This window comes from Aspergillus karnatakaensis, assembly GCF_047715665.1.
Source record: "Aspergillus karnatakaensis strain CBS 102800 unplaced genomic scaffold BJY04scaffold_97, whole genome shotgun sequence".
Classification (NCBI taxonomy): Eukaryota; Fungi; Ascomycota; class Eurotiomycetes; order Eurotiales; family Aspergillaceae; genus Aspergillus; species Aspergillus karnatakaensis.
In genome coordinates, this window is record NW_027395809.1 from 1 (window position 1) to 26,220 (window position 26,220).

General features: G+C 52.4%; 10 protein-coding genes and 1 non-coding gene across 11 annotated transcripts; 3 read left to right on the top strand and 8 right to left on the bottom strand.

Moving 5' to 3' along the window:
* Positions 1-18: 18 nt before the first annotated feature.
* BJY04DRAFT_224665 (fumarylacetoacetate hydrolase family protein) lies at positions 19-772 on the bottom strand (the record flags this gene model as incomplete). Its single annotated transcript, XM_073718035.1, has 2 exons — positions 19-686; positions 745-772. Coding segments are annotated over 2 exons (696 nt in total), but the record flags the coding sequence as incomplete, so codon positions are not given.
* Positions 773-1,187: 415 nt separating this feature from the next.
* Positions 1,188-3,657, bottom strand: BJY04DRAFT_233298 (aconitate hydratase ACO2). The gene is made up of 2 exons (XM_073719944.1): positions 3,580-3,657; positions 1,188-3,533 (listed from the first exon to the last, which is right to left on the bottom strand). The coding sequence occupies exons 1-2, from the start codon at positions 3,619-3,621 to the stop codon at positions 1,200-1,202; spliced, it is 2,376 nt and encodes a 791-aa protein (XP_073564574.1). The 5' UTR covers positions 3,622-3,657; the 3' UTR covers positions 1,188-1,199.
* Positions 3,658-3,876: 219 nt separating this feature from the next.
* On the top strand, positions 3,877-5,964 carry BJY04DRAFT_233300 (CAIB/BAIF family enzyme; the record flags this gene model as incomplete). Its single annotated transcript, XM_073719945.1, has 4 exons — positions 3,877-4,458; positions 4,503-4,801; positions 4,857-5,354; positions 5,416-5,964. The coding sequence occupies exons 1-4, from the start codon at positions 4,098-4,100 to the stop codon at positions 5,962-5,964; spliced, it is 1,707 nt and encodes a 568-aa protein (XP_073564575.1). The 5' UTR covers positions 3,877-4,097.
* Positions 5,965-6,080: 116 nt separating this feature from the next.
* On the bottom strand, positions 6,081-8,766 carry BJY04DRAFT_203139 (putative C6 finger domain protein). The gene is made up of 5 exons (XM_073713318.1): positions 8,496-8,766; positions 8,330-8,442; positions 7,421-8,263; positions 7,289-7,375; positions 6,081-7,244 (listed from the first exon to the last, which is right to left on the bottom strand). The coding sequence occupies exons 1-5, from the start codon at positions 8,652-8,654 to the stop codon at positions 6,254-6,256; spliced, it is 2,193 nt and encodes a 730-aa protein (XP_073564576.1). The 5' UTR covers positions 8,655-8,766; the 3' UTR covers positions 6,081-6,253.
* Positions 8,767-8,848: 82 nt separating this feature from the next.
* On the bottom strand, positions 8,849-10,596 carry BJY04DRAFT_203141 (S-adenosyl-L-methionine-dependent methyltransferase). The gene is made up of 3 exons (XM_073713319.1): positions 10,075-10,596; positions 9,977-10,025; positions 8,849-9,924 (listed from the first exon to the last, which is right to left on the bottom strand). Exons 1-3 carry the CDS (start codon positions 10,196-10,198, stop codon positions 9,030-9,032), a joined length of 1,068 nt encoding a protein of 355 aa, XP_073564577.1. The 5' UTR covers positions 10,199-10,596; the 3' UTR covers positions 8,849-9,029.
* A 573-nt stretch (positions 10,597-11,169) lies between these two features.
* BJY04DRAFT_174362 (L-lactate dehydrogenase (cytochrome)) lies at positions 11,170-13,247 on the bottom strand. Its single transcript, XM_073709293.1, has 3 exons — positions 12,892-13,247; positions 12,527-12,840; positions 11,170-12,459 (listed from the first exon to the last, which is right to left on the bottom strand). Exons 1-3 carry the CDS (start codon positions 12,998-13,000, stop codon positions 11,380-11,382), a joined length of 1,503 nt encoding a protein of 500 aa, XP_073564578.1. The 5' UTR covers positions 13,001-13,247; the 3' UTR covers positions 11,170-11,379.
* A 129-nt stretch (positions 13,248-13,376) lies between these two features.
* On the bottom strand, positions 13,377-15,376 carry BJY04DRAFT_233302 (uncharacterized protein; the record flags this gene model as incomplete). Its single annotated transcript, XM_073719946.1, has 4 exons — positions 13,377-14,452; positions 14,509-14,738; positions 14,791-15,041; positions 15,098-15,376. 4 exons carry the CDS (start codon positions 15,374-15,376, stop codon positions 13,377-13,379), a joined length of 1,836 nt encoding a protein of 611 aa, XP_073564579.1.
* Positions 15,377-15,993: 617 nt separating this feature from the next.
* BJY04DRAFT_224672 (uncharacterized protein) lies at positions 15,994-18,091 on the bottom strand (the record flags this gene model as incomplete). Its single annotated transcript, XM_073718036.1, has 6 exons — positions 15,994-16,789; positions 16,838-16,880; positions 16,928-17,055; positions 17,102-17,492; positions 17,565-17,860; positions 17,922-18,091. 6 exons carry the CDS (start codon positions 18,089-18,091, stop codon positions 15,994-15,996), a joined length of 1,824 nt encoding a protein of 607 aa, XP_073564580.1.
* Positions 18,092-18,430: 339 nt separating this feature from the next.
* BJY04DRAFT_233307 (beta-glucosidase H) lies at positions 18,431-21,036 on the bottom strand (the record flags this gene model as incomplete). Its single annotated transcript, XM_073719947.1, has 3 exons — positions 18,431-18,833; positions 18,888-20,904; positions 20,964-21,036. 3 exons carry the CDS (start codon positions 21,034-21,036, stop codon positions 18,431-18,433), a joined length of 2,493 nt encoding a protein of 830 aa, XP_073564581.1.
* A 1,136-nt stretch (positions 21,037-22,172) lies between these two features.
* BJY04DRAFT_t155 lies at positions 22,173-22,285 on the top strand. The gene has a single exon. It is a non-coding gene; the product is annotated as a tRNA-Ala (tRNA).
* Positions 22,286-23,473: 1,188 nt separating this feature from the next.
* On the top strand, positions 23,474-26,167 carry BJY04DRAFT_233308 (beta-glucosidase; the record flags this gene model as incomplete). The annotated part of the gene is made up of 3 exons (XM_073719948.1): positions 23,474-24,232; positions 24,284-24,535; positions 24,581-26,167. The coding sequence occupies 3 exons, from the start codon at positions 23,474-23,476 to the stop codon at positions 26,165-26,167; spliced, it is 2,598 nt and encodes an 865-aa protein (XP_073564582.1).
* Positions 26,168-26,220: the final 53 nt, after the last annotated feature.

A 26,220-nucleotide genomic window follows, 5' to 3' on the forward strand; every position in this document is an offset into this window, starting at 1 on the left:
AAAAAAGGAAGGAGGGACCACATACTCGAGCGAACAATTCTGAACCTCGACCCCATTCTTCACACCCCGAATCACCATGCTCGCCACACCATCCTTCTCAATCTCCCTCGCCGAAACAACAACCGGCCCCAACGGACAGCTCCCATCAAACCCCTTCGAAAAACACCACTGCGACTGGTTCATCTGACTAGTCCGCGAGCTCACATCATTGGCAGCCGTGTAACCAAGAACATACCCCATCGCATCTCTCTCGCTAACATCCTTCGCATCCCTGCCAATAATAATCGCCATCTCAGACTCATAATCCCCCGTTCCATCTTCCTGAGTAATCCTCGGTAATATAGTCGTCGACGTCGGGAACGGGTTATTCAATGCCGTAGGCGGCTTCAGGAACAGCGTCGGGGTAGCGGGGATATCGAGACGCATTTCCTTGGCGTGGGAGACATAGTTCAGGCCGATGCAGCGGATGGTGCCGATTTCGGCTTGGGAGAGTGGGGAGAGGAGTTTGTGGATGGTTTCGGATCTGGTGGTTTGCACGCCGGGAGTGAGGATTGAGGAGCCGGTGAAGACGGAGACGGAGACTTCTTGGTTGTTGTAGAGGGCGAGGCCGATGTCGAGTGTTGGCGAGGTGGGTTGGCCGATGAGGATTGCTGTGGGGGAGGATTTGGGGTGGAAGCGGAGGAGGCCTGTTGGGTTGTTAGAAACTTAGCATTCGGTTCTCAGATGGCTATAGGCTGGCTATACGGGAGAAGGTTGCAGCTATTTCGGCCATTGTGAGTGGTATCTTTACGGATAGATTTTGAGTTGCAATGGATTGCGTGCGGGGATGGGAGGTATATAAACGGCCGGAGTAATTCTCATGCGGAGGGATATAGTTCTCCATTGTGGGTGATTCCCACTCTCCACAATATCTATCGTGGGGATGTCGGATCTGCCGGACTGCACAGCGCAAAGGAGACTGGATGATCGATGGAGACCTGTAGGGCTTAGCATTCGTCTAAATGAACTTTCACATATCATAAGAGGTAATGCTTCAATTCAAGCTATCTGCGAAGCTGATCTATATATATAACAATGAACATTGTTAGTCCCTGGATATCGAAAATGGAAAGCGCGACTGCTGGAATTTTGGAAAAGATGGATTGTTCTATACAAAGCTAACGAAGAACATTGAGATATCTAGCCAGAAACATCACCTTTTACTGCCTCTTCGAAAGCAAATTCAACGCACTTCCCGCCAAGATAAACCCTGACTGATCCGCACTCAAAGTATGCTTCACAGGAATAACAACCTCCTCTCCGCTCTTCTTGGTGACGCGGATCTTAATCTCACCCTTACCACCGTTCTTCAACGTCTCGTACAGACCCTCCGTAGCAACAATATCGCAAGCATCGATCTTGTCGTAGTCCGCCTTGTCGACAAAGGTAAGCGGAACAACACCCTGCTTCTTGAGGTTCGTCTCGTGGATACGAGCGAAGGACTTGGCAAGGATGATGCGTCCACCGAGGTATCGGGGTTGCAGGGCGGCGTGTTCACGGGCGGATCCCTCACCGTAGTTGTCCTCAGCAACAACGAGCCACTCGCGACCTTGGGACTTCCACTCGGCGGCCAGCTCGGGGATTCCGTAAGGCTTGCCAGCCTCGTCGTAGGCGACGTTGGTTTCACCAGTGGCGGCGTTCACGGCACCGATGAGGGTGTTTGCGGAGATGTTGGGGAGATGGCCCTTGTATTTAAGCCAGGGGCCTGCGGCAGAAATGGTATCTGTTGTGCACTGACCGCGGACTTTGTAAAGGACAGAGAGGTTGGAGAGGTCGGATTCAGGGAAAGGAGCGAAGGGTTCGAGGAGAGCGAGGCGGGTGGATGTAGGAGAGACTTGGACTTCGACGCTAGCGTCGGGAATGGGTGCGGAGGGCTGGAAGTCGGGGTTTCCGGCCTCGAAGCCCTTGGAGGGAAGGTCAGAGCCTGAAGGGGGTTCGAAGCGGAAGGGACCGGAGGGAGTAGGGATGGAATCGGTCATGGGGTTGAAAGTGGTGGTACCGGCGTAGGTGAGGGCTGTGACAAGTTCCGGCGACGCGAGGAAGTTCATTGTGCGGCGGTTGCCGTCGTTGCGGCCGGGAAAGTTGCGGTTGTAGGAGGTAAAGATGGCGTTGTCCGTGCCCTTGGGGACCTCGTCGGTACGATTCCATTGTCCAATGCAAGGACCGCAGGCGTTGGCGAGGACAGTACCGCCAGCGGAGGAGAAGGTGGAGAGAGTTTGGTCGCGGTCGAGAGTGGCGCGGATTTGCTCGCTACCAGGGGTGATGAAGAGGTTGGCTTTGGGAGTGAGACCAGCGGCATTGGCCTGCTTGACAAGGTGCTCGGCACGAGTCATGTCCTCGTAGGAGCTGTTGGTGCAGCTGCCGATGAGGCCGGCGTTGAAAGTCTCGGGCCATTTCTTCTCGCGGACGGTTTCGGCGAAGCGGGAGAGCGGCACTGAGAGATCAGGGGTGAAGGGGCCGTTGATGTGAGGTTCTAACGTTGACAGGTCGATTGTGATGAGCTGGTCATACTCAGCGTTGGTGTCTGCGCGGAGGAGACTTGACGGGCCCGCGGAGGCAATCTTGGCTGCAGCCTCTGCGACATCTGCGCGGTGGGTGGCCTTCAGGTAGGGCACATGGTTGGGTGAGAAGGGGAAGAGAGATGTGGTGGCGCCAACTTCCGCGCCCATGTTACAGATCGTCGCCATACCAGTGGTGCTGAGTGTTTCAACTCCAGGCCCGTGGTACTCGATGACGAAACCTGTACCACCGCGGACAGTCAACTTGCCGGCCAAGTGAAGGATGATGTCCTTGGGCGAGGCCCAGCCTTGAAGTCTGCCTTCAAGACGCACGCCGAGAATGCGGGGAGCCTTCAGCTCCCAGGGAGCATCGACAAGGGCGTCAACAGCATCTGCACCACCAACACCAATCGCGATGGCGCCTAGACCACCAGCGTTGGGGGTGTGGCTGTCCGTTCCCAACATCATCAGACCGGGAGCAGAGTAGTTTTCCAGCACGCTCTGGTGAATAATACCGGCACCCGGAGGCCAGAACTCGATACCGTAGCGCTTGGAAGCACTCTCCAGGAAATCAAACACCTCCTTGTTACCCTCAATCGAGGCTGGCAGATCGGTGTCCGCGCCGCGCTCACCCACAATCATATGGTCGCAGTGAATGCTGGCAGGAACAGCGGTCGACGGCAGGCCGCACGACATGAACTGCAGCAAGGCCATCTGCGCAGACGCATCCTGCATAGCAACCCGATCCGGCTTCAACTTCAAGTCTGCCTTGCCGCGGATATCGCGTCCATTGTCCGTTCCAGTCAACAGTGACTCTTCTGGGTTGGCGAGATGGGAGTACAGGATCTTCTCAGCAAGGGTAAGAGCGCGAGACGTTCCTAGCACCTTGCGAACCTGCTCTAGGTTCTGTACGATCTTGGAATAGGGGGGCATGCGCGAGGAGGCGGGAGTCGAGTCCGTGATGGTAGCAAGGCCGCGGCGAAGGCATGGAGTCAGCTGCGAAAGTTAGCACGGCAAAAAAAAGAATGTTGTAGCGACATACCCTGCGAGAGGCGCCCCGTTGCCAGACAATCTGCCTCAACATCTTGACCTTCAATCAAGCGGAGTGGCTGAATTGAAGATTGAAAGGCAATTGCGGAGAAAAAAAGGCCAAAGTCGGGGACGAAAGATTCGGCTGTATTGATTTGGCTGTCCTGTCATTGGTCGGCAGTCCGATTACGGCGATTCTGTGCGCTAACCATTTACAGCGAGACTTTCGCCTCAGGCAGTCATATAAAAGCACGTGAGCTTCCGATCTTATCGGGAGAGATCCGACGATTTGCCTTCATCCGCCCCGACTCGGATGCAAGTGGCTGCGGGGTGCTGAAGATTTGTTCAGGGACTACTTATAATTCGCCTCTTGCGCGGTTCCAGAACAATGCCGCTCTCACATCGCTTGCTTTGCCGATCACCGTTGCTCGCTTCTCCGAGGTGGCCGGAGACGTCATATAAACTCCAGACCCCCAGTTCCGATTGTACCTGATCCTGTAACTGTTAATTCGCTCTATATACTTCAACACAATGGCATCGTACTCGCCTGTCAAAGAGACTGGGCGCATTTTCTCCTTCCTCTGCGACCAAGCTGGACATCTGAATCTCCCGGACGAAGTGGTTGCAGGACGAGATGCCGTATCCTTCAATTCTGCCCATGATCAGATCTACTATCCTATTCCGTTTAAGGAGACCGAAACACTTGCTGCGCTGAAAGGTATTGAGGGCTCCGTCGCGGCTGCCATTGCAGACCTCAGATATGGCTCAGCTGGGCAGAGGCGGACGGTCAAGGTTAACTTGGAGCGCGCGACGGCATTTGGTTGCCAGGCATATATGGCCAAGGTGGACGGGCTGTCGAAGTTGGATCCGGAGGTGAAGAAGAAGCTGAAGGGTAAGATCATACTGAAGCAGTGGGGATATAACTAACCCTGGTAGACACGGATTTGCTTGCGGCCCAGTCAAATGGTTATCGTCGGATGTCAGCCAATCTATACAAGACGAAGAATGAGGGTGAATTCTTCCACATCCACGGCTCCCTCGAGGCTACAACGACATTGAACATGATCGGCCTGGAAGGCCAACGGCCAGATTTAACCGACTACGAGGAAGTCATCAAGGTGATTGAAAGCCATGTGCAAAAGTATTCTGCATCAGAGCTAGAGGAAATGAACAAGGAGCGGCGGCAAGCTGGCGTGACAGCTTTCAAGTACGAAGACTTTATCAACACTCCACACGTACGCTCCCAATTCCGGTATATATAACATGAGCCCACATCTAACCATGCTACAGGGCAAACTCAACGTCCAGGAACCCGCCTGGAAAGTGACAAAACTCCCTGGCACTCTCCCGCCAACTCCATTCCCATCCAACAACGGCACTCAAAACCCGCTCAAAGGCATCAAAGTCCTCGAGCTCTGCCGCATCATCGCCGGTCCCACCGTCACCCGCATTCTCTCCGAGTACGGTGCGGACGTGCTCAAAATCACCAGCCCCAACCTCTCGGACGTCCCCTTCTTCCAAGTCGACGGCAACATGGGCAAGCACGCCGCAGACCTGGATCTCAAAACACCAGAAGGACGTGAGATCTTTGAATCTCTCCTGGCAGACGCAGACGTCCTCGTCGACGGATACCGCCCCGGCGCCCTCGAGCGTCTCGGCTACGGCGCCGAAGCACTCTCATCCCTCGCTGAAAAGCGCGGAAAGGGAATCGTCTACGTCAACGAGAACTGCTTCGGGTACGAAGGCGAGTGGGCCGGGCGACCCGGATGGCAGCAGATAGCCGATTGCGTACGTCCCTCATACCCCCTCTCACCCTATTCTAAACAAACCAAACTAACCCTCAAACCAGGTAACAGGAATAGCCTGGGCGCAAGGCAAATTCATGAACCTCTCCACGCCCGTCGTCCCCCCATTCCCCATCTCCGACTACGGCACGGGCTGCATGGGCGCAATCGCCGCCCTAACCGGCCTATACAACCGCGCAAAATACGGAGGGTCATACCACGGCAAGGCCTCGCTAATGCACTACGATCTCCTCCTCTTCGCAGTCGGCCAGTACGAGCCCGAGATCCAGGAACAGCTCCGAAAGTCTCAGCCGGAGGAATTCTTCAAACTGCGGCACTGCGATAGTGTTGATCGGATCTCCTCGACTGTGCTTAAGGGTATGAAAGAGCGGTTTCCGCATTTGTATCGCGGCCCGCAGGAGGCGGGTGCGGAGGCGCTGACGGAGAAATGGTATTCCAAGGCTTATGGCGCTGAGATTGAGGTTGTGAGGCCGGTTGTTGAGATTGATGGGGTGGATAATAGTTTCGTGCGGGCTAGTCGGCCGAATGGTTCGGATGGCGCGAGCTGGAAGGAATTCGAGAGGGTGGAAGAGGGTGATCGGAGGTTGGATTGAGGGGAATATATAAACGCAAGACGGTGGCATACCGGAGGTAGAGAGCGTGCACGTCTAGGGTAAACACCACAACTTAATTTCGATTACATTACATACAGTATATCAGTTTTAAAATAACCCATTAATCTGCTCTCTATAATCTTAACAACCCCAAAGAGAATAAATAGTATATACCCGAAAACCATTCCATCCCAATCCAACCCGCTGATCAAGTAACATAACAAAACACCTCAAACACCACCCAAACAAACCCAAAACCACAGGATATATATAAAAAAATAAGAGGGACTTACAACAACCTTAACAACTCCAAATCCTTCGCCACAGCAGGACTCAACTCCGCACACTCCTCCAAAAACGCCAGCATCTCTCTATTCCACCTCTCCCAGCCAACCGGCAACGCCCCCCTAACTCTAGCATCCGGCGACTGCGAAATACAATAAAACAGCAGAACCTGCCCGAAAAACTGCGAGCAGAACGCAAACTTGATCGGCACACACCCCCTCATCCCGCCGCGGCCGAACACTCCGAGGGTAATCGGCCAGTTCATGGCGTATTGCAGTCCCGCGCGGACTTGCTCTAGGTCGTCTTCTGTTAGGAGGGAGGGGATGCGGAGCGCTTTGTAGAGGTATGGGCGGCCGATGTGGAATTTCGCGATCATGTATCGTCCGCGGAGCATGGCTTCTGAGACGGCGACGGCGGGGGTTAGAGGGCGGGCGGCGCTGCCGGTGCCTGATGAGATGGAGGGATGGTGGGAGTGGGAGTTGGGGTGTGGCGAGATGACGTTGGGTGTTGGTGCTGCGTTTGTGGTTGTGTTTGGGGATGTTGTGACGGTGACCGGGGACGTTATCGCTGAATTCAGATTCATTGATAAAGGCTCCGAAAAGCGCAATCCAGGGGGTAGATTCCCCCTCCATTGCTCGAGCTGATGCTGCAGCTCGGCATTAACAGCTGGGTGCGGGAACGTCCCCGCGTCAGAATAGAAATACAGCGAGTGGCGGATGCGCGTTAAGATGATCCTGTGCGCGACCTGCGCGAGGAAATGGTATTGGAAGAAACTGTCGTCGATATCTTCTGACGTAGAGGAGGAAAAGCGGGAGGGCACAAAGCCTAGTGTTTCAAAGCCGATGAACTTCGGGAGTGGGACGACCTCTTCGAAGCGCGAGAGGCCCGAGGGAGGAAGGTGAAGTTCTTGTACGAGGATGGTCTCATTCATGAGGCAGTTCCAGTACACGCGAGATTTCATATCGCCTTCCCATTCATCGAAGTTGACGTCGTGGCTGGTTTGTTAGCTTGTTTCGTAGACTATTTCAAAAGCACTTACTTCGTTAATATGGAAAGGCAACCTGTTGCAGCGCGGTGTATCATAGCCCATGAGTCCATTGGGCGGAGAATCTGCTGATAGTAAACCCTATTTTAGTTAGCCATGCTCACCAAGAAGGTACAGGAAACTCACGAAGATAGCAAATAAAACTGACAACTCTGGATATCATTGTCGCACATCAAAAACCCCATCCTCCTTCGCGCCTCATTGAAGAACCGTAGGCCAGGCGGATCCTCCTGCACAACAGCCAACCAGTCCGGCGGCTCAAAATGGTTCCCTCGTGTCCCGGGCAATGCATAGTCACCTTCATGATGCGCAAGCACGGCCAGGCATCCCAGTGCCATAATATTCAGCACGAGACAGCTCTCCATCGTGTATCCAAATCCACTCTCAATCGCCGCGCCAAGAGTATACGCAAAGTAAAAGTTCTTGTCCATAATCGGCGTAAACGGGCTGAATGTCGCAAAGAATGCAGTCGAAAGACCCTTGATCATCGCCAGCGGAAGCGTCTCTAGCCAATCATCACCGGCTTGCGGTGGATAGGGGTAGATGTACATTGGCAACGGCGGCCGATTCATCTCGGTGTCAATGACATAGTTCTTCCCTAATTTTTCGTGCGCGTCGAGTAAGCGCTGTGGAAGGAGATCTCGAGCTCCAGGCCAGAGGATAACCCCATGCTGACTGAACGATATTGACACAAGACCATTTGCAGTAACAGCGTTCGGGCGCTCGTCAAACTCAAACACCTCAGGCTCCCCGGATGGCGTAAGAGTCTGCGGTGTCCCGAGAGAAACATGTTTAGGGATTGCATGAGGCGTGCGGATAGGCGTATTCACATCCACAGGCCCATCAGGAGCGCGAGGCAATTGCGCCTGCAGAGACTGAATCTCATTGCGAACATTGACGGGTACATTCTCCAACTTGGTCTCCAGTCGATGCAGGGTGCTCATTATCAGTGTGAGAGAATGATCTCGTCTGCGATGTTGTTTAGTAACAACCCTACCCCAGTCCGAAAGCTAGATAGAGAATTGAGTAACATACTTCGAAGTCTTGCGCTCATTGTAGACACATTCTAGACCCAGCGACTTGCACAGGCCACACTTGGGCCGCGACTCGTCGCAGCGCGTCTTTTTGAGTCTACATGTTTCACAGGCCTATACTCGGGTTACTCGACTGGAAGATTTTACAGATTCGCGAGGGGACTCACTACCGTCGCTATGAAATTCCTGGGCTTCTTCGATCCTGACGAAGATTGCTGCTCTGGCGTTGGGGAGAGTAGGTCATTTATGAGGAGACCATTATGGGTGATATGCTCCGGTTGCGGAGAGCCGCCGCGAGGAGACTCGTCGAGAGGCCGCTTGCTCATTGTGCATGGTTGGGGGCCGTGCGGAATTATCTATGAGTGCATTTCGGCAATCTCCAGAGCAATTGCAATGAACTCTCAAAGAAAAGAATTGGAATGATCACGAAAGATGTTGGTTGTCTCGTGAGATGAGATGCCGCAAAGATAAATTGCAGTCATCTTTTCAGTCACGGGCGGGGCCGAACTCCGACCGCCAACCAGCCTCCCCCCATTGCAACAAACAATCACTTCAGTCGGACAAGGTTTATGGATCTCATCACATATTTCATTTCCTTGGGAATCGAGGTTGTCGTCAGCTATATCTATTGCGAAGTGCAAAAATTCAGCCAAATACGGAATGCCACGCGACCATAAGTCACTGCCTACTACATCTCTCCCCTAAATCTTCTTCAACTTCAAGAACACATATTTGTTCCCCAGTGGCGTCTGCCAGAAGTCGCTCTCCCTCAGCCGCAGCTGCAATTTCTCCACCATTCTCGCCCTGATAACCTCCGGAGGACTGAGGTCGCCCGAGCCGACCTTATCCCTAAATACCCTCGCTGTATCCACAACCGTATTCCCAATGATCGCGACAAATCCCGCGCTAATCGCCTGGCTATACTCATCCAACGCCTTAGCACTAGGGGAACTAAACGGTGAGTCCGCAAAAGTCGACTGGAACTGTAAGAAAGCTGGATGTGCGACGTCTCGGTCAAAGTGCTCGACGACCTGCCATTGGTCCTTAACAGCGTCTAATGCTTGTGCGATCTCGTCTTTTGTGCGGAAGTGGAAAGGGAGGCGGAACTTCGAAGCAGCAGTTTGAGGAATTATGTTGTCGGCCGCGAGGTCTTTGAGGGTCTGGAAGATGGAAGCATAGGCGCATTTGAGGCTTAATGCACCGTCAACGGGGAAGCTGAGAAGTAAATGGCCGCCTTTGCGGACTTCCTTGTAACGCGTTTGCAGGAAGCGTGTTATGTCGGCCAATACCTCTGCTGAGACATCAGCATCGCTTGGAAGTAGATCGGGGCTCGTTGGTTGGAGGCGAGCAATCCAGTGTAGAGACGCAGTAGAGAAGCCGATATCCACAAAGTCATTGGGGACGACTTGTTCGTAATAGCTCTGTGGCGCCATGAGCGAGAAAACTTTCCTCGAGCCCTTGTTCTCCGGCTCTCGCAAGGATCTGTCTATCGTTCCAGACAAGCTATTGTAGTCATTCGCCGGGGTATCATTGAACACAATTGTGACAGTCGAATCCTGAGGACATGAATAGAGTGCTTTGCGAAGCATCCGGGATCTGCAACCCAGTGTTAACAGGTTCTGTATGCAGAATCCAGCGGTACGCTTACGAATTTGATCCCTCTGAGCAGCCATAGTCGGCAAATGTTATTGACTTGCCTAAGTTTCTCGTCAGTATTCTGGTAGGTCAAGGAAGAAGAGATCGAACCTTGAACATCAGCAGGCGAAACTAAACCGCCACACTCCTCTGCAACAAGAGCTTGAAGACTCGAGTTTCTGTTATAAAACCCGCCCCCCACCATAGACGTTCGCTCGTTGGTGCGGATGACCATTTTGTGTTATTGGAGTGAAGGAGCCTCAATCCATGTAGTTGTAGTTTTCAACTATATTCAATCAAAGCCACGGTTTCGAGTGAAGTACCAAAGTCAAAGGCTCAGCAAAGCCCAAGTAAGCGAAATCAGGTAAATAGGTAGGTCATACGCGCGGAAGACCCGGAGGGCCGAGATATAACGAGCTCGAGGGATCGAGGACTCAGGAAGTAGACAGCTCACGGTGTGTGGAGACACGGGACGAGACGAACGCTGTGGGCACAGAACGGCCGGAGGGATTCTCGCAGTCGCTGCTGTTAAGCAGCTGCTCAATGTCGAATCAGACATTGACGGTAGGAACTAGCTCAATGCCAGGAAACCGGTCTCAACTTGTGGGTAAGATGGAGCGGGTAGGAGTCATGGTGGTGGTGGTGGTGGTGGTGGTGGAGGGAAGCTGGAAACCGATGCAGGTATGCCATGGATTGTTCCCGCTCAATAATTGGGAGAATCATCTGCAAAGCCGGAGAACTGGAAGATGGGCCGCATGGATCCATTGAACTGGTAGGCAAGACTGCGAGTCCAATACCTGTATTGTAGAGAGACTCGAGAGTTTGGAGACAATAGATGGCGTTCTGCAGACTGCAGAACACAGACTCAGGGAGCCCACCACCAGCGCGGGGCTTTTTGACTCGCCAAAACACGCGTGGATCCATGATCAGCCACCACGAACACGAGAAGTCGGGAAAACGAAGCGGAAGAGTTGTGGGTATGGAAGCCACTCTCATGCACCATTCTGCAGCAATCTATTTCAACGTTGAACAGAGGGAAACTCAAAACCCTGTTCAAGCGACCGTTGACAGACCGTTGCAAAACCCCCGCGCTGAACAGTGACCTTGTTGGACAATCCCGTCAGGGATCCTGCAGGATCGACGCAAAAGCACCGGTGTCCTGGGTCCCCAGAAGCACTCCGTAAAACAGTGCGACAGTAGCCGGCTGTGGTGCCTGCAGCTGGTCGCTTTGGGTCAGTCGCATACTCACATTTCCATTCCGATAGGTCTGTTGTCTTTTCTGCAATTGTTGGAGTACCTTTGTTCTGCATGACGAAATGTTGAGTCCACCTTTGGTTGTTCCAAGCCAAAATGCCATTGCTCTAACTGGGGTATTATATACAAAATCTAGCCCGAATATATCATGCTCTACCTTCTCTACAACTTCGCCTTCTCGCTGAACCTCGGAGCCGCGAGGGGATCATATGCGCCCAAGCTCAGTGTATCCGCCGGCACTGAGGCGCTATGCCCACCAACCAACCCGCGGACATCAACAAGACTTGGGCTAAGATCTTCAACCTTCTGCGCACCAATCAGACGCATATTCATCTCTAGTTCGTCCTTGAGAAGCTGCATAGCGCGGTCAACACCGGCCTGACCGTACGCCGACATCGCGTACAGGAAGGGACGCCCGATACCGACGCCCTTGGCTCCGAGGCACAGAGCCTTGAGAATGTCTGTGGCACGACGGACACCACCGTCAATGAAGACTTCAATTCTATCCTCCCAGCCGCGCTCGCGGAGGATAGGCATGACCTGTGCGAGGACTTCGATGCCAGAGGGGGCGGTGTCTAGTTGGCGACCGCCATGGTTGGAGAGAACGACACCCTGAACACCGACTTCAACCGCACGGAGAACGTCGTCTACGCTTTGCACACCCTTGAGGACAATAGGCATCTTTGTGACAGACTGGAACCAGGGAATGTCCTTCCATGAAAGCGAGGGGTCGATGAAGGATGAAATCGCGCGAGCTGCGCCCTGAGAACGATCAACCGAGTCACCTCCAGATGATTGCACGCTTGATCCAACGTCTGAGAACTTAGATCGCATGTCCTTCTCGCGGCGGCCTAGTTGCGGGGCATCGACGGTGATGAAGAGACCCTTGCACCCACGGGCCTCGGCGTGCTCGATGATCTTCTTCGTGATCGCACGGTCCTTGTTCACGTACAGCTGCAGCCACTGCACCTGCTCGCCCTTGCGCGCATCGACGATCTCGTCGAATGAGCACGAGGCTAGCGTAGGGATCATCTGGATGACATCATGGTCGTGTGCCGCACGGGTAAGCACAACTTCACCTTCGGGATGACCCAGCTTTCCAAGCGCAGTCGCGGTAACGTAGAACGGGATCGAGGTTTTCGATCCCAGCATCTTAGTCGAAAAGTCGACATTCTCAACATCGACCAGAACCCGCGGTCGGAACCAGATCTTGTGGAATGCCGAGTGGTTCTCACGCATAGTCTGTCGGACGAAAGGAAGTGTTAGCCACTGCGCATCCCAACGAACCCAATTCGTCTGTTGAACGTACAATCTCATCATCCGCACCACTCGAGTAGTAAGCCCAGGCAGTCTTCTTCATCACGTTCCGTGCGACCGTCTCGAAGTCCAACAGGTTGTAGCATGCCTGGAGGGGAGGCATGCGATCAATGCGCTCTTGCCGGGCGCTCTCCTCTGGATCATGTGCTTTCTCTTCCTGTTCGACGGTTTGCATGTCGACTTCACCGAGGTGTTTTGAGGCATCGAGGTACTTGTCGAGGGTGTCTGGGGGGTGGATCGGGTCGAATTCCTCGGTCGCGTCTTTGCCGGCGTACTTGAGAATGATTTTCTGGCCGCCGGGGTGTTCTACTTCGTCAGTGCACTGTCCGAGTGCTTTTAGAAGAGAAGATAGCATACCTGGTAGGAATTCAGTCACATCATAGGCCTTGCCATGGACGATGACCCAGCAGGAGTCTTTGGAGTTGTGCTGGGCGATATCAGCGCCGGTTAACTTGGTTTGTGTCATGGTGGTGGTGTGTGTGTGAGAAAGATCAAGAGGCGGAGATAGAGGAAGAGAAGAGAATTGGAAAGAGGCAGGGAGGACAATTGGAGAAGAAATAATAAGAGCGATGGCGTGGGCAGCGAAACAGCACAGGGCCTCGGGATAAAGCACAGCGAATAAGAAGCGCAGCGAAAGGCGTTAGTCAAGGTTGTCCGGGGAAACCCTTTGGGAGCGAAAGGCGAACGGCAAACCACGGCGGGGAATTCCCCAATTATCCGCTCGGGCGATCGAGACTCTCGGCCGATTCCAACCCGAACCAACATCCATCCATGCTTTTCTACGGAGTTCAACTATCGGAGCAGATCTATGCAATACTAAACAGGCTTATCGGGATTCACAACTAAATCTCAACATCCGGATAGCAGCTGAACCGCCCATCTTCCCGATCCCAGCCCACTCCGCCATGCACCGTCAAAAGATTCGTCGGATCAACCTCCTGCTTGATCTTCAGCAATTGAGCATAATTGTCCTCGCCCCAGAACGCTCCGACAGGATCCGTCTCGAACGCATCAGCCTCATTTAGATACGCCCCCGCATTTGGCGTAAACTCCCGAAGCGGGTTCACAGTGTCATGCGCGTTCTGGAAAATATCTCGGACTGCATCGGGATTCCTGGTCGTTGTACCGGCAAAGGGGCGTAGGTGTATAACGTGCCAGATCCCTGTTCTCCAGGCGGGAGTTACTGAAGGTGCTCCCGGTTCACCAGATTTATCAGACTCGGGAAGATTCTGTGAATAGACAGTCGGTGCCGTGACACAGATGTAGAGGGGTGCCATTGGCGGGTCTAGATTCAAATTGTGAGTATCATTTTGAGATGCAACAAGGATATTGTGTAGGATCGACGAGAGATTTTTCTGGTTCATTGCTCCTTCGAAGTATTCCCGGGTTATGATCCTGGAGGACATGGCCATTCCCTCGCCATCACCTGAAGCTTGAGCTGACCCGTCCCCGATGAGGAGGTTCAGAACTTCGAAGTAGCTCTTGGTAGAGTTGATGCCTGCTAGAGCTGGCTTGCCAACGCGGAGAGCAAAATTTGTTACGGGCTTCATGGATGCCTCTGCAGCAGACTGGTTGAGCATCGAAGTGGCCATAAAGAAGCTCGTGGCGCCAACGTCCAATAGCCCTATCTGAATATACCCGCCCCATCCCTCAGTGGCCCACTTGTCCGCGTTGGCAACGATGATAGAGATGAGCTCCGACGCACTATCAGAATCAAGGGCCGTGAAGCTGGCGACTGCGGTAACCATGGGTTTCTCGGGATGAACAAGCGTGCTCATCTCAGTGACAACACCAAATGTTCCACCCCCGCCACCGCGGAGGGCAAAGAAGATGTCCTGGTTTTGACACCGGTTTGCTGTGACGTAGGCACCATTGGGTAATACTGCTTTGAGCTGCTGGACGTTATCAACACCCAACCCTAAGAAGTCAGTTGGTTCCAAAGACAGATCAAGCTGAAGTATTTCGAAGCCTTACCAAGCTCGTTCGAGAGAAGACTATGTCCACCTCCAGTTATCCACCCACCAGCTGCACCCACAGTATTTGAGGTGCCTCCAACAACCCGATAGTTATGCTCACGCGCAAACTCATAGATTCCTGCGAACTGCTGACCGGCGCCAAATGATATTACATCACCGACAGGCTCGTTGCATCCGTCGGGAATAAAGTCCTGTTTGTGTTCAATCGGAGGCTGTATGTTATGTACCCTGTATGTAGTCCGTCAATCAGGTATCATAGGTGTATGAAACAGGTACCTACCACAAGCCCAGTGCATCTTGCCCCGAGCTACGCCCCGTATAGTCATGACCAGTATTTTTGACCACCAAGCGCAAATTGTTCGTCCTCGCGAACTGCAAGGTTTGCTGAATATCTCCTACACTTCGAGCATCAACATACTTGGTCGGAACGCTACCTTGGTAGCACTGCCGAGTCAAAGGTGTGATCAGATCGGGGTTCCTGGATCCGAATACGCAGCTCTCGCCAGTAGCTTGACAAGCACCCCAGTTGACCTAGCAATAGATGAGCCGAACCCTTTTTTTGTTTGAGGATCAACCCAGTCACGTACGTTTCGATATCCACCAAAATGCTCAGCGGTAAATACTGGGTCGTTCCTGTTCGCTTGCAGAAGGGCGCATTCCCGGGCATCTGGCCGTTGAAGATGACCGTCATACCGGATGAAACATGGAGCTAGCATGGGCTCACCGTCATACAGATGACCTCCAACGCTCTCATTAAAAGACTTCCATGTTGGCTGGCTCACTGATGACAGAGAGACAGTTGTGCGGGGGCCTAGAGCATTCGCTGCGCCAAGGGCTGTAGAAAGGGCAATGAGAATAGGTTTCATGTTTGAGAGAGTCGGATGAAGGTCTTGTGCCAACTACCATCCAACAAGGAGAGGCCAGTCGCTCTATATAGCCAGAGCCTAGTAGCACTCCCTGCTGATCATCTTACTGGCCTATGAGGTCGTTTCCAAAGTTCCGGCGTCTTGTGCCCATCCCGAGGTCGGATGAAGTTGACAAGTTAAAGAGACCCGAGAACCATCGAACCGGTACTTGTCTCTGTCCTCATTGCATGCTGAAAACAGACTGCCGATTACGCATCAAGTGTACTGAAGCGGTGCTGTAGCTGTGGGTTGCTCTGCTTTCTCATTGCCGGTGTCTCAAACTCACGCAAAATGCCGAAGGATATCGAAGTGCCGAGCAATGAGGCATTTGCCAGCAGACCGTCCAAGTAATCTCTCTGACCTCGGTTCGCAAATTGTGGTAAGTGATCATCATCAGGATGGACGATTGAAGAACATTCAGGGATGCGTACCATGTCAGCCGCAAATGAGTGCATGCAGGACGGGGTCGAATGTTTTGGAAAAGCAAAGCGCCAAATGTGATAAATTGGTATCATAAATCATACATTCATGTCCCATAATTCCGTTTCATTTCCTTTCATCCCAAACAGAAACGAAAGCTAAACAATCCCATGCATTAACCACTCCAATAAGATGCTTAACTCCTTGATACCGCCTCCCTCTTGACCCCAGATTTTTAATCGCTCAATTACTACTCGGACACAACCTGCCCAGCTGACCGGTAGGCTGACATATTCGGCTGAGGGAATCTCATCTACCTTTGCGCGGAAGGCAGCAACGAGGCATAACGCATGGTTGAATCGCACACGACACGCTCCCCATGACCCTGGATGTCGGAAGAATGGTACTTCGTTCTGAATTCGATAAACTGCGAGTAAAAGAGACTCGGTTGCCTTGGTGCCATACATCGCCGCGAGCTCTCTGTCTAATGATGCATGGATACAAAGGTAAAGGTATGCGCGACAGAGCAGTTCCCGAACTTCGACGTAGCGCTCGCGCACAAGCTTCACCAGCTCTGGTTCTTGCGGGGGCGGGCGGGACTCAAGCGGCATATTGAAACGAAGAGCAGGTGGCAAACATATGACCCACTGGTGTAACTGCTCTTCCAGATGACAAAGTGTTGTTGTGAATTGCTTGATGGCCTGAATGTCAAGGGTGGGTGAAAGGATACGGACCGCGTTGCGCACGCGGTTCAGAAGCCTCCGCATGGAGATTTCTGCGAGGTAGTAGTAGTACGGGGTTGAGTCCAGGGCTGGAGTAGAAGGGCTGTGCGCGTTGTTTTCAGGACTACCTCCAAATGGGGACTGGTAAACAGGAAAACTGGGTAATGCGAATGGGAAATCGGAAAGCGAGAGGTCGGATGGCGGTAGTTCGCAAAGCTCATATCGGACCTCACTATGGATAATTAGTACCTGTTGGCTCGTAGTACGAGAAAAGCTTCACCATTCGGATTTGAGGCACGTCCAATAGAGCCGTTGTTCCATACCTAGATCAAATTAGTCACAGAATATAACACTGCCGTGGTATACGTACTCTCCTCCTGTGCTGACCTTTCCCTACCTCCGCTCCGGTGTTTCAAATTGTATGTCTGCCAGAGCATAGATGCTGTGCGAAACATTTTCCAACCGGGTATTGGCTCAATATTGTACTGATACCAGAAGCTGTCACAGTCAGCAATAGCCATCTCATTGTGTCAAGTTGACCCACCCGAATAAGCAAAGGCACTGTACTCCCAGTAAAGAGTTATCGAGGTAAGCAGCCGACATCCGCTTTCGCGCCATAGAGAGATATCCTAGAGACTCCTTCATCCTATGCTCAGGCACCGACATCGTCACGTAGGTCAACGGACCGCCATAGTTCGGCTCCGGACACGGTACCTCCCTTGTTTCATCCTCGGGATAAGTACCCCAAATCGCCGCTAGCGCAAGGACAAGCAGCACGAGGCAAGAGTGAGCGGACCAGTCGATCCCTGTTTCCAGCACGTGGGCGATGTATCCCTCCAATTGTTCTGCGTCGATGATGGGATTCTTGGCGAGTATTTTGATCATGAAGATGTCTCGCAGTTCTATGATCCGACGTGGTTCAAAGCTAGGTATGACTATCACAAGCAAGAATCAGCTCTTGACCAGTTCTTGCGTGGACAAATAAGCAACCAAACAGACGGACCAACCTGTGGGGAAGCGATCGGGCTTCTCTTCAAAGGCAGGCGGAGGGAAGGTCGACACTGGTTTCTCCTGCGGGAATATCGGCCAGCTGAGGATCATATCAGACCCTGTAATAGGAGTTTTGAGCGTATCATTTCGCGATATAAGCTCCGTGTCGTCCGTTTCGATGGGTGATTGGAAAAAAGCGGGGAGTTGCTGTGACTGCTGAAGGGGCAGGGGACTGGTGGCTCCCAGGGTGTCCGTGAGCAGGCGTTCCTGGCGCTCCACGGATTCGAGTATCTTGGAACCCCATGCCTCGAGACTATGAGAACCCAAGACTATCAGATCAAATCAGGGCCTAATAAAATCAGAGGCAGACTGACATCGACAAAGGATCGGACTCGGGGTAGACACAGGCCACGCCGCGCTTCAAGCATTTGGCACATATGGGACGCGCAGAATCGCAGCGCGTCTTGCTCAGTCGACAGGCATCGCAAGCTGTCAAGACCCTAGTGTGCTTGCGAGATTTTTGGGGACCGGAGACAGACTCCATCTGCAGTCTGCGAGGGGCCAAAGGGTGGGGAGGAACAGATAACAAAGGGAGATCGCTGCGAGAGTGCGGGGAGACCTCGCGTGCGACTCATGAAACAAGAGTTCACTTAGGCAGAGCCAGGGGATCAGCGATGATAAATCATGCCATTCAGCCGGATATAACAGGTACATGACTATGGTGAAGTGTCAAGACCCCAGATCGCTTACAGCAACGGTCGCTTCTCTTACCGAAGCACTACCGTCCATTCTGGTCGATGGTCTTCAGCTGCAGTCAATTTTCCTCCAATCACGCGACTAGTCTTGGAGCTATTTCCGGGGTATCTGCCATTCTCTATTTACGCTAGAGTCCACTCCAGTACCGCGTCTTGTCGACCTTGAACTGTCCGCGAGCGACGATCTTGTCGCTGGATGTTCCAACCAACACCTCGTACACTCCTGCCTCGCTCTTCCACGACTCTTCAATCTCATCCCAGAAACTCGTGGCGTATTTGTCCAGCTTGATGCTGACCTCCTTCTCCTCGCCTGCCTGCAAAAACACTTTCTCAAACCCTTGTAACTCCTTTTGTGGACGCGGGGTCGGGCTGTTCGGAGCTGCCACGTACAGCTGCAGCACTTGTGCACCAGCCACCTTGCCTGTGTTTTTCACTCGGATCGTTGCGGTCGGAGGGCTCTCTGGTACGAACGTATTAGGGAAAACGGAGGCTTCGGGGTAGGTTTCAAAGGTCGTGTACGAAAGGCCGTGTCTGCGATTCTGTCAGTACGAATCTTCACATCTAAAGTCAAAGGGAACTTCCTACCCAAAAGGAAACAAGACCTCGCGACCGGTCTTCTCATAGAACCGGTACCCGACATATACATCCTCTCCATATAGCACCCGTCCACCCACACTCGCGTAGTTCAAGTATGCTGGGTTGTGCTTGACATCGCTCGGCCAAGACAGCGAGAGCTTGCCGCTGGGGTTGACGTCTCCAAAGATCACATCGGCAATTCCATGTCCTGTTTCGTTACCACCGTACCATGCGTGCACAATTGACTTGGCCTGATCTACCCAGGGCATTGTGACGGGCGTTCCGGACTGGTTGACGATAACCGTTTTGTCTGCTGCAACTTCCAACACCCGTGCGATCATTTTGTCGATACCCGGCGGAAGGTCCATATGTGTGCGGTCGAATCCTTCTGACTCCCAGTCCTGGTTCAGTCCAGTACAGAGAATGGTGTAGTCTGCATCTGCTGCCGCTTTCACAGCTCTATCAATCATTTCATCTGCGTCCATGCGCAGAGACGCTCCAAGATTGGCGGCGCCACCGCCAAAGTTCACCATACCCGTCGTCTTCATAGTCGTGGTGTTGCCCGATCCAAACTCAATGCGGATCTTGTAGGTTTGGCCGGCAACCAGGGCCTTTGACCCGGGCTCCTCAATCGTACCTTTTCCAAAGAAGGCCGTTCCTTTGGTCTGGTTAGTGGTGTTGTCAATAACCAACTCGTCGTCGATGTACAAATTGGCAGTTCCAAACACGGTCAGTCCAAAGTCCCAGATACCAGAAGCGTCTGGGGTGAAGTCGCCAATCAAAGTTCCCCAGAACAGCGCCCTGTTGAGACCAGGGAGCTTGTAGTCCATGAACTGAAATGCCGTCGTGGGCACTGGCTCTGTCCCGAGACGCTTGCGGTCTGTGTTGGTTACAGGTTCGTTGTAGAAGTGGATGACGGCATTGCTCAGCAGGCGGTCGATGACTGGCAGCATGTTGTGGGCGTATGCTCCTGTCTCGTACACTAGCTCTGCACCAGGGAGGGCCTCTCGTACTGCATCGAAAACGGACACGGCATAGTACGGCTTCAGGGACGCACTACCACCGCCGGAGATGGCGGGATTCTTGATATGGGACCCAATCAGCGCAATCTTCTTTGTGGTCTTTGGCAGCGGAAGGATGCCGCTCTCATTCTTTAGCAGGACAATACTATTTGCGCAGAGCGTCCGCATAAGCTCACGATCTTCCGGAAGGTTTCGTCCTTTCTCGACCTCTGAGACTTTGGTTCGGCTCGCACGCTGCACAAACTCCAACACCTTACGGGCCCGCGCATCTAGTGTCGATGTCTTGATAAGGCGTGCTTGCAGCGCTGACTCGATATACTTTCCTCTGTACCGCGACACTCCGGGCATCTCGAGGTCCAATCCAGCATTTGTCGAGTCAATCGTCGTGTAAGTCCCATACCAATCACTCATAAACAGAGGGTCCCAGCCCCAGTCTTTCCGAAGCAGATCATACATCTTTTGATCCTCCACCACATGCTTCCCATTTATCTTGTTGTACGAGGTCATCAGCGCTCCGGGGCTTGCGTCTCTTGCAACAATCTGGAACGGACGCAGATAAATCTCGCGGAATGCGCGTGGGGTCACAATCACATCCACAGCACGTCTCTCGTGTTCCTGATCATTTCCGACGAAGTGCTTTATCGTAGCGATAATTCCCTTGCTCTCACAGCCTGTGATCATTGATGCCGCGGCAACACCCGCCAAGTATGGATCTTCGGAGAACGATTCGAACCCACGTCCACCCAACGGCGAACGTTGCATGTTCACAGTCGGACCAAGCCAGCAATGCGCGCCCTTTGCTATACATTCATCGCCAATTAGCTCTCCAGCTTTCTTCAGTAGCTCCCTGTCCCATATTGCTCCTAACGCAGTCCCACATGGGAGACAAGCAGCCGGCACACCAGCAAAGAACTTTGTCCCCCGAATTCCATTGGGTCCATCAGTCACTCGTACACTAGGGACACCGAGTTCGGGAATAGGATGAGTGTGCCAAAAATCAATCCCTAACTGTGTCAGCACCAAGCGGGGTAGCTCGTCAGCCAAATTCCATAGAAAGACAAACCAGAAAGCAAAGCAATCTTATCCTGATCGCTAATGTTTGCCAGAACATAGTCTATATCGAACGTGCGAGTCATCCTGCAATCGCGCCAGCCAGGGTTCCGTTCATACGAACTGAGCTGCCCAGCCAGAACAGCAGGACCTAAGATATTTAAATAAACGGAGGACAGATCTCCATAGCTTCCCCGATAAGCCTGCTAGCCCCTCCAGCAAGATACTATTTCCTCTCCAAGCGCGGGGAATCTGCTCACCCGACAAGCCCTCGTCATAAATTTTATCGGGGGTAGACGGCAATGGATGTCACTGATTGGCTCGCTGCAAGTGCCGGCGGAGGCTCCCCGATACATTGGGTCGAGCTTGACTGCGGGGACTCCGAGACGTCCCCATGTTTTGAGGTTCCAAGCTAATCACGGATTCTCTACGGAGGACTCCCGTGCGAGCTATTGGGAATCCTTGCTCGTTTTTCTCGGGGGGTCGAGTCTGCAATGGAGATGGTGGGGTGACTTGCCGCTTCAGGGTGTGCATCGACTTACCGGAGTATATCCGACAGCGACCTCAGGGCTGTTCAAGTCATGTGGAAGGCTTGGGGGCATCGGGGAGCAATGCTAGGTAGCAATTTGCCATAAGCTGCACCATGCTGGCATTGAATCGAGTCATGCACCACATGTAGGCTGACTTTGTTGTGGGCGAAACTGGAGCGCAACTCTCCACTCAACATATATCCACAACTAGAAAGCATTCTAGCGGGAGTCCTTTACTTGACAGCCCTTACCCTAACTAGGAGGTGTGGAACCTGATGCTATTTCCCATTTCTCCCCTTTCTGTCCTGTCCTGCTTGGAGCTGTGACACCAGGTGCGCAAAAGAAGCTATTGAGACCGAGCACTCGTGTCTTCTCCTTGTAGTACCGCATATTTCGATCTCGTAAAGTCGTACCCCAGATTAAACAACGGCGAGTTGACCAGAAGTAGAGGGCTGTATTCTGTTGGCTTGTTACTTGTGCTGTGTGTGATATCAAGCTGGGGAGGAATCAATAATCCCATCCACAATATTGAGAGGGCTTAGGCTGCTGAATATAAACGTACTTATCTTCTAGCATACTCTGAAGCCTTGTTACAAAAAAGTCACCTGGTCGACTACAAAGCAAAACAATCCTATTTTTTGATACTAAATCTTTGGGATGCAGAACACATAAGCGTGCCAAAATCCTCAGTGGGGCGCTTGGTTTAGGGGTATAACGCCTCATTCGCAGTGGGACTTGAAGAATCTCTTGTTGTCTCAGTACTAGAGAATTGAGGAGGTCCGGGGTTCGATTCCCCGAGTGTCCATCCATAACCTGTTCTTTTTCTTTTTGCATCAACTCATCTTGCTTCAACTTCAATACTGCCTGCGTACATTAAATCCAATGCTTATAGCATACAGGAGAAGAATACAATTGAATTGTTTCAGAGGAGGATGGTTCTCAAATTGGTCATTAAGGCTCGGTTGCTTACCTTGAAATTGAGCGAGGTGGAGATGCACATACATTCATATATGTATCTCGTTGACAAGAAACAAGTACGAAAGCCCAGCTCTGATCGCTAATGAAGTGTTCAGCAAGGCAGCCTAGCCTTTGAAATGATTAATGTGTTGAAGTTGCTGGCAGATCCATTGGATCTGAGGGAAGTTTACGAGCAAGTAAGTATCAAAGGTTGACACTTAGGAGCGTTGGGGTTTAGGGTTATTTATCCTTTTCCTCCTGACTGACTCGCTCTAGAAACCTCTCTCTGTACATACTCATATCTCAAAGCAATATTAATATTGATGCCATGTCAGTGTCCATCTAATTATAAGAGGCGAGCAGTGAGCATCATGCATGTGACAATCGAGCAACAGTATTCCGACCCTTTCTACTACGGAGTACCTGACTCAGAATTTCTCTCTTCTGCTCGACGCAAAAACTGGAGATGATCAGACGGCAGATGACAGATCCTAAGAATTTGATAAGGACTCCCCTGACACGATACCGGGCTCGGAAAGATCATCTCTGTGGCCCGGAAGTCAAGCTGAAAGGCAACTCCACCACTCCCGTCAAACGAGCACATCTCCAACCACAATCCAGACGGGAGAACTCTTTGACCTCCACCGCACGTCAATCACCAGCTAGCGCCACGATCGACAATGCTATCTCTACGCGAAGCTCGGCTTCTTCCAAAACAAGGCATGGCAGTTCGATCATCGTGAAGGCAAGGGGTATTTCCAGGAATGAGAACGCTCGGAGGTGATTCTTTGAGGGGTATGACTTTGGCACGCGACACGGTGCAGTTATGCTCCGATCTATATTATCCTCCGAGGACCCGGCTGTTTGGATTGAGAATGGTGGGAACCGTTCGTATATGATATCCGTGTGACTGCGGAGTCCCTGCTTCAGGAATCTCCTATAAGTTAACGTGGTTATCCCTGTCGAGAGGGCATCATTCGTAGAGCATCAATTGCTCATACCTGCCTTATCCGAGACGTCTCGACGAATTATCAATATGGCTCACTGGGTATCTCTTGCTCTCCTGGCCACAGTGGTACTATGTACCCTTGCGACCCCTACAGGAAGCCACCTCGATACACGCGCCTCTGGGGCCTTCTCTCCACCATACTATCCAGCTCCTAATGGAGGCTGGGCGTCAAACTGGGCCGAGGCATATCAGAAAGCCCACAACATCGTGAGCAACATGACCCTGGCCGAAAAAGTCAACATCACGACCGGGACCGGGATGTTCATGGGCCCCTGCGCCGGTCACACAGGAAGTGTCACTCGATTCGGCATCCCGAATCTCTGCCTGCACGATTCGCCGCTAGGCGTGCGCAATACCGACCATAATACTGCCTTCCCGCCGGGGATTACGGTGGGTGCGACGTTTGACAAGAGCCTCATGTACGAGCGTGGGGTTGGGCTCGGCGAAGAGGCACGCGGAAAGGGGGTCAATGTGCTGCTTGGTCCGGCTGTCGGTCCAACGGGTCGGAAGCCTAGGGGAGGACGGAACTGGGAAGGGTTTGGCTTTGACCCGACGTTGCAGGCTATTGGAGCTGCGGAGACGATTAAGGGGATGCAGAGTACCGGAACTATTGCTTGCGTTAAGCATTTTGTGGGCAATGAGCAGGAAATGCATCGCATGAGTAGCGTCGTCACTCAAGGGTATTCATCCAACATTGATGACCGGACTCTCCACGAGCTTTATCTGTGGCCTTTTGCGGAGAGTGTTCGAGCTGAAGTAGGCTCAGTGATGATTGCGTACAACGATGTCAGTGCTATTTTTCTAAGCTTTATCGTTCACTGTACTGACCCTTTCTAGGTCAATAAATCAGCCTGTAGCCAAAACAGCAAGCTCATCAATGGGATACTCAAGGACGAGCTAGGCTTTCAGGGCTTTGTCATGACCGACTGGCTTGCGCATCTCGGTGGAGTGTCATCAACCCTGGCCGGGTTAGACATGGATATGCCTGGAGATGGTGCCATTCCACTATCTGGGGCTAGTTATTGGGGCCCTGAGCTGTCGCGTTCAATCCTTAATGGAACCGTCCCGGTTGCCCGCTTGAACGATATGGTATGTGCCCTAATTGACTGTTTGTGTATATACTAACTTGTGCAGGTGACTCGCATTCTCGCAACATGGTTCAAGATGGGCCAGGATGAGGACTACCCGTTACCTAACTTCTCAGGTAACACGGCAGATGAAACAGGCCCTATCTATCCAGGCGCTTTGATCTCTCCCATCGGTACAGTCAATCAATATGTTAACGTTCAGGGTAATCATAACATTACTGCCCGAGCAGTCGCTAGAGACGCGATTACCCTTTTGAAGAACGAAGGAGACATACTACCCTTGAGACGAAACGATTCGCTAAAGATATTCGGTACGGATGCAGGACCGGATCCTCAAGGTCTGAACTCTTGTGCCGATAAGGGCTGCAACAGGGGTGTACTTACGATGGGATGGGGAAGTGGAACATCGAAACTACCGTATCTCATTACACCAAAGGATGCAATTGCTGAAGTCTCACCCGCGGCAGAGTTCTTCTTGACCGCCAAGTTTCCTCCCTTCCTGAATGTGAACGACGATGACATTGCGATTGTCTTTATCAATTCCGACTCTGGTGAGAACTTTCTCACTGTCGAAGGCAATCCAGGTGACAGGACAGTCTCTGGGCTGCACGCCTGGCACAATGGAGACGACCTCGTCAAGGCCGCTGCAGAGAAGTTCTCCCAGATCATCGTAATCATCCACACAGTGGGCCCCATAATCCTCGAAGAATGGATCGACCTCGACCCGGTCAAGGCCGTTCTCATCGCACATCTCCCAGGTCAGGAAGCCGGCCACTCTCTAACAGACATCCTCTTCGGTGACTACAGCCCCAGCGGGCACCTCCCCTACACAATCCCTTACCAGGAATCAAACTACCCATCCAGCGTCGGCCTCCTCCAGCAACCATTCGGACAGATCCAAGACGACTACACGGAAAACCTCTACATCGACTACCGCCACTTCCTGAAAGAGGACATCACACCACGATACCCCTTCGGCCACGGCCTCTCTTACACAACCTTCGAGCTCTCCGAGCCCTCTTTATCAATTGTCACCCTGATAGAGAATGAATACCCTCCCTCTCCCCCAGCCAGAGGTCCCACGCCATCATACCCAAGTACCATCCCACCAGCATCCGAAGCTGCCTGGCCACCAAACTTCCCTCGTATCTGGCGCTATATATACCCGTATCTCGACAACCCTGCAAAAGACGCTGCTGTCGCTAACTCTACAAAGAAATACCCCTACCCAGAGGGGTATAGTACGATTCCGAAACCGCCTCCTCGCGCGGGGGGAGGAGAGGGTGGGAACCCTGCTCTGTGGGACATTGCATTTTCAGTCGACATTACGGTTACTAATACAGGAGAAAGACCTGGGCGTGCTGTTGCACAGCTTTATGTTGAGCTTCCTGATTCTTTGGGTGATACGCCGAAGAGGCAGTTGAGGCAGTTTGAGAAGACGAGGATTCTGGAGCCGGGTGAGAGTGAGAGCTTGGCTTTGGAGGTTACGAGGAAGGATGTGAGTATTTGGGATGGGGTTGTGCAGGATTGGAAGAGTGTTGTTGGAGGGGAAGGGGTTAGGGTTTATGTTGGGGAGAGTGTGCTTGATTTGAGGGTTCGGTGTGAGGTTGGTGGTGCGTGTGAGACATTGTAATCTGTATAGTCTGTATTCTCTTATATATATTTTTAATCTAATTCAGTTGAGTC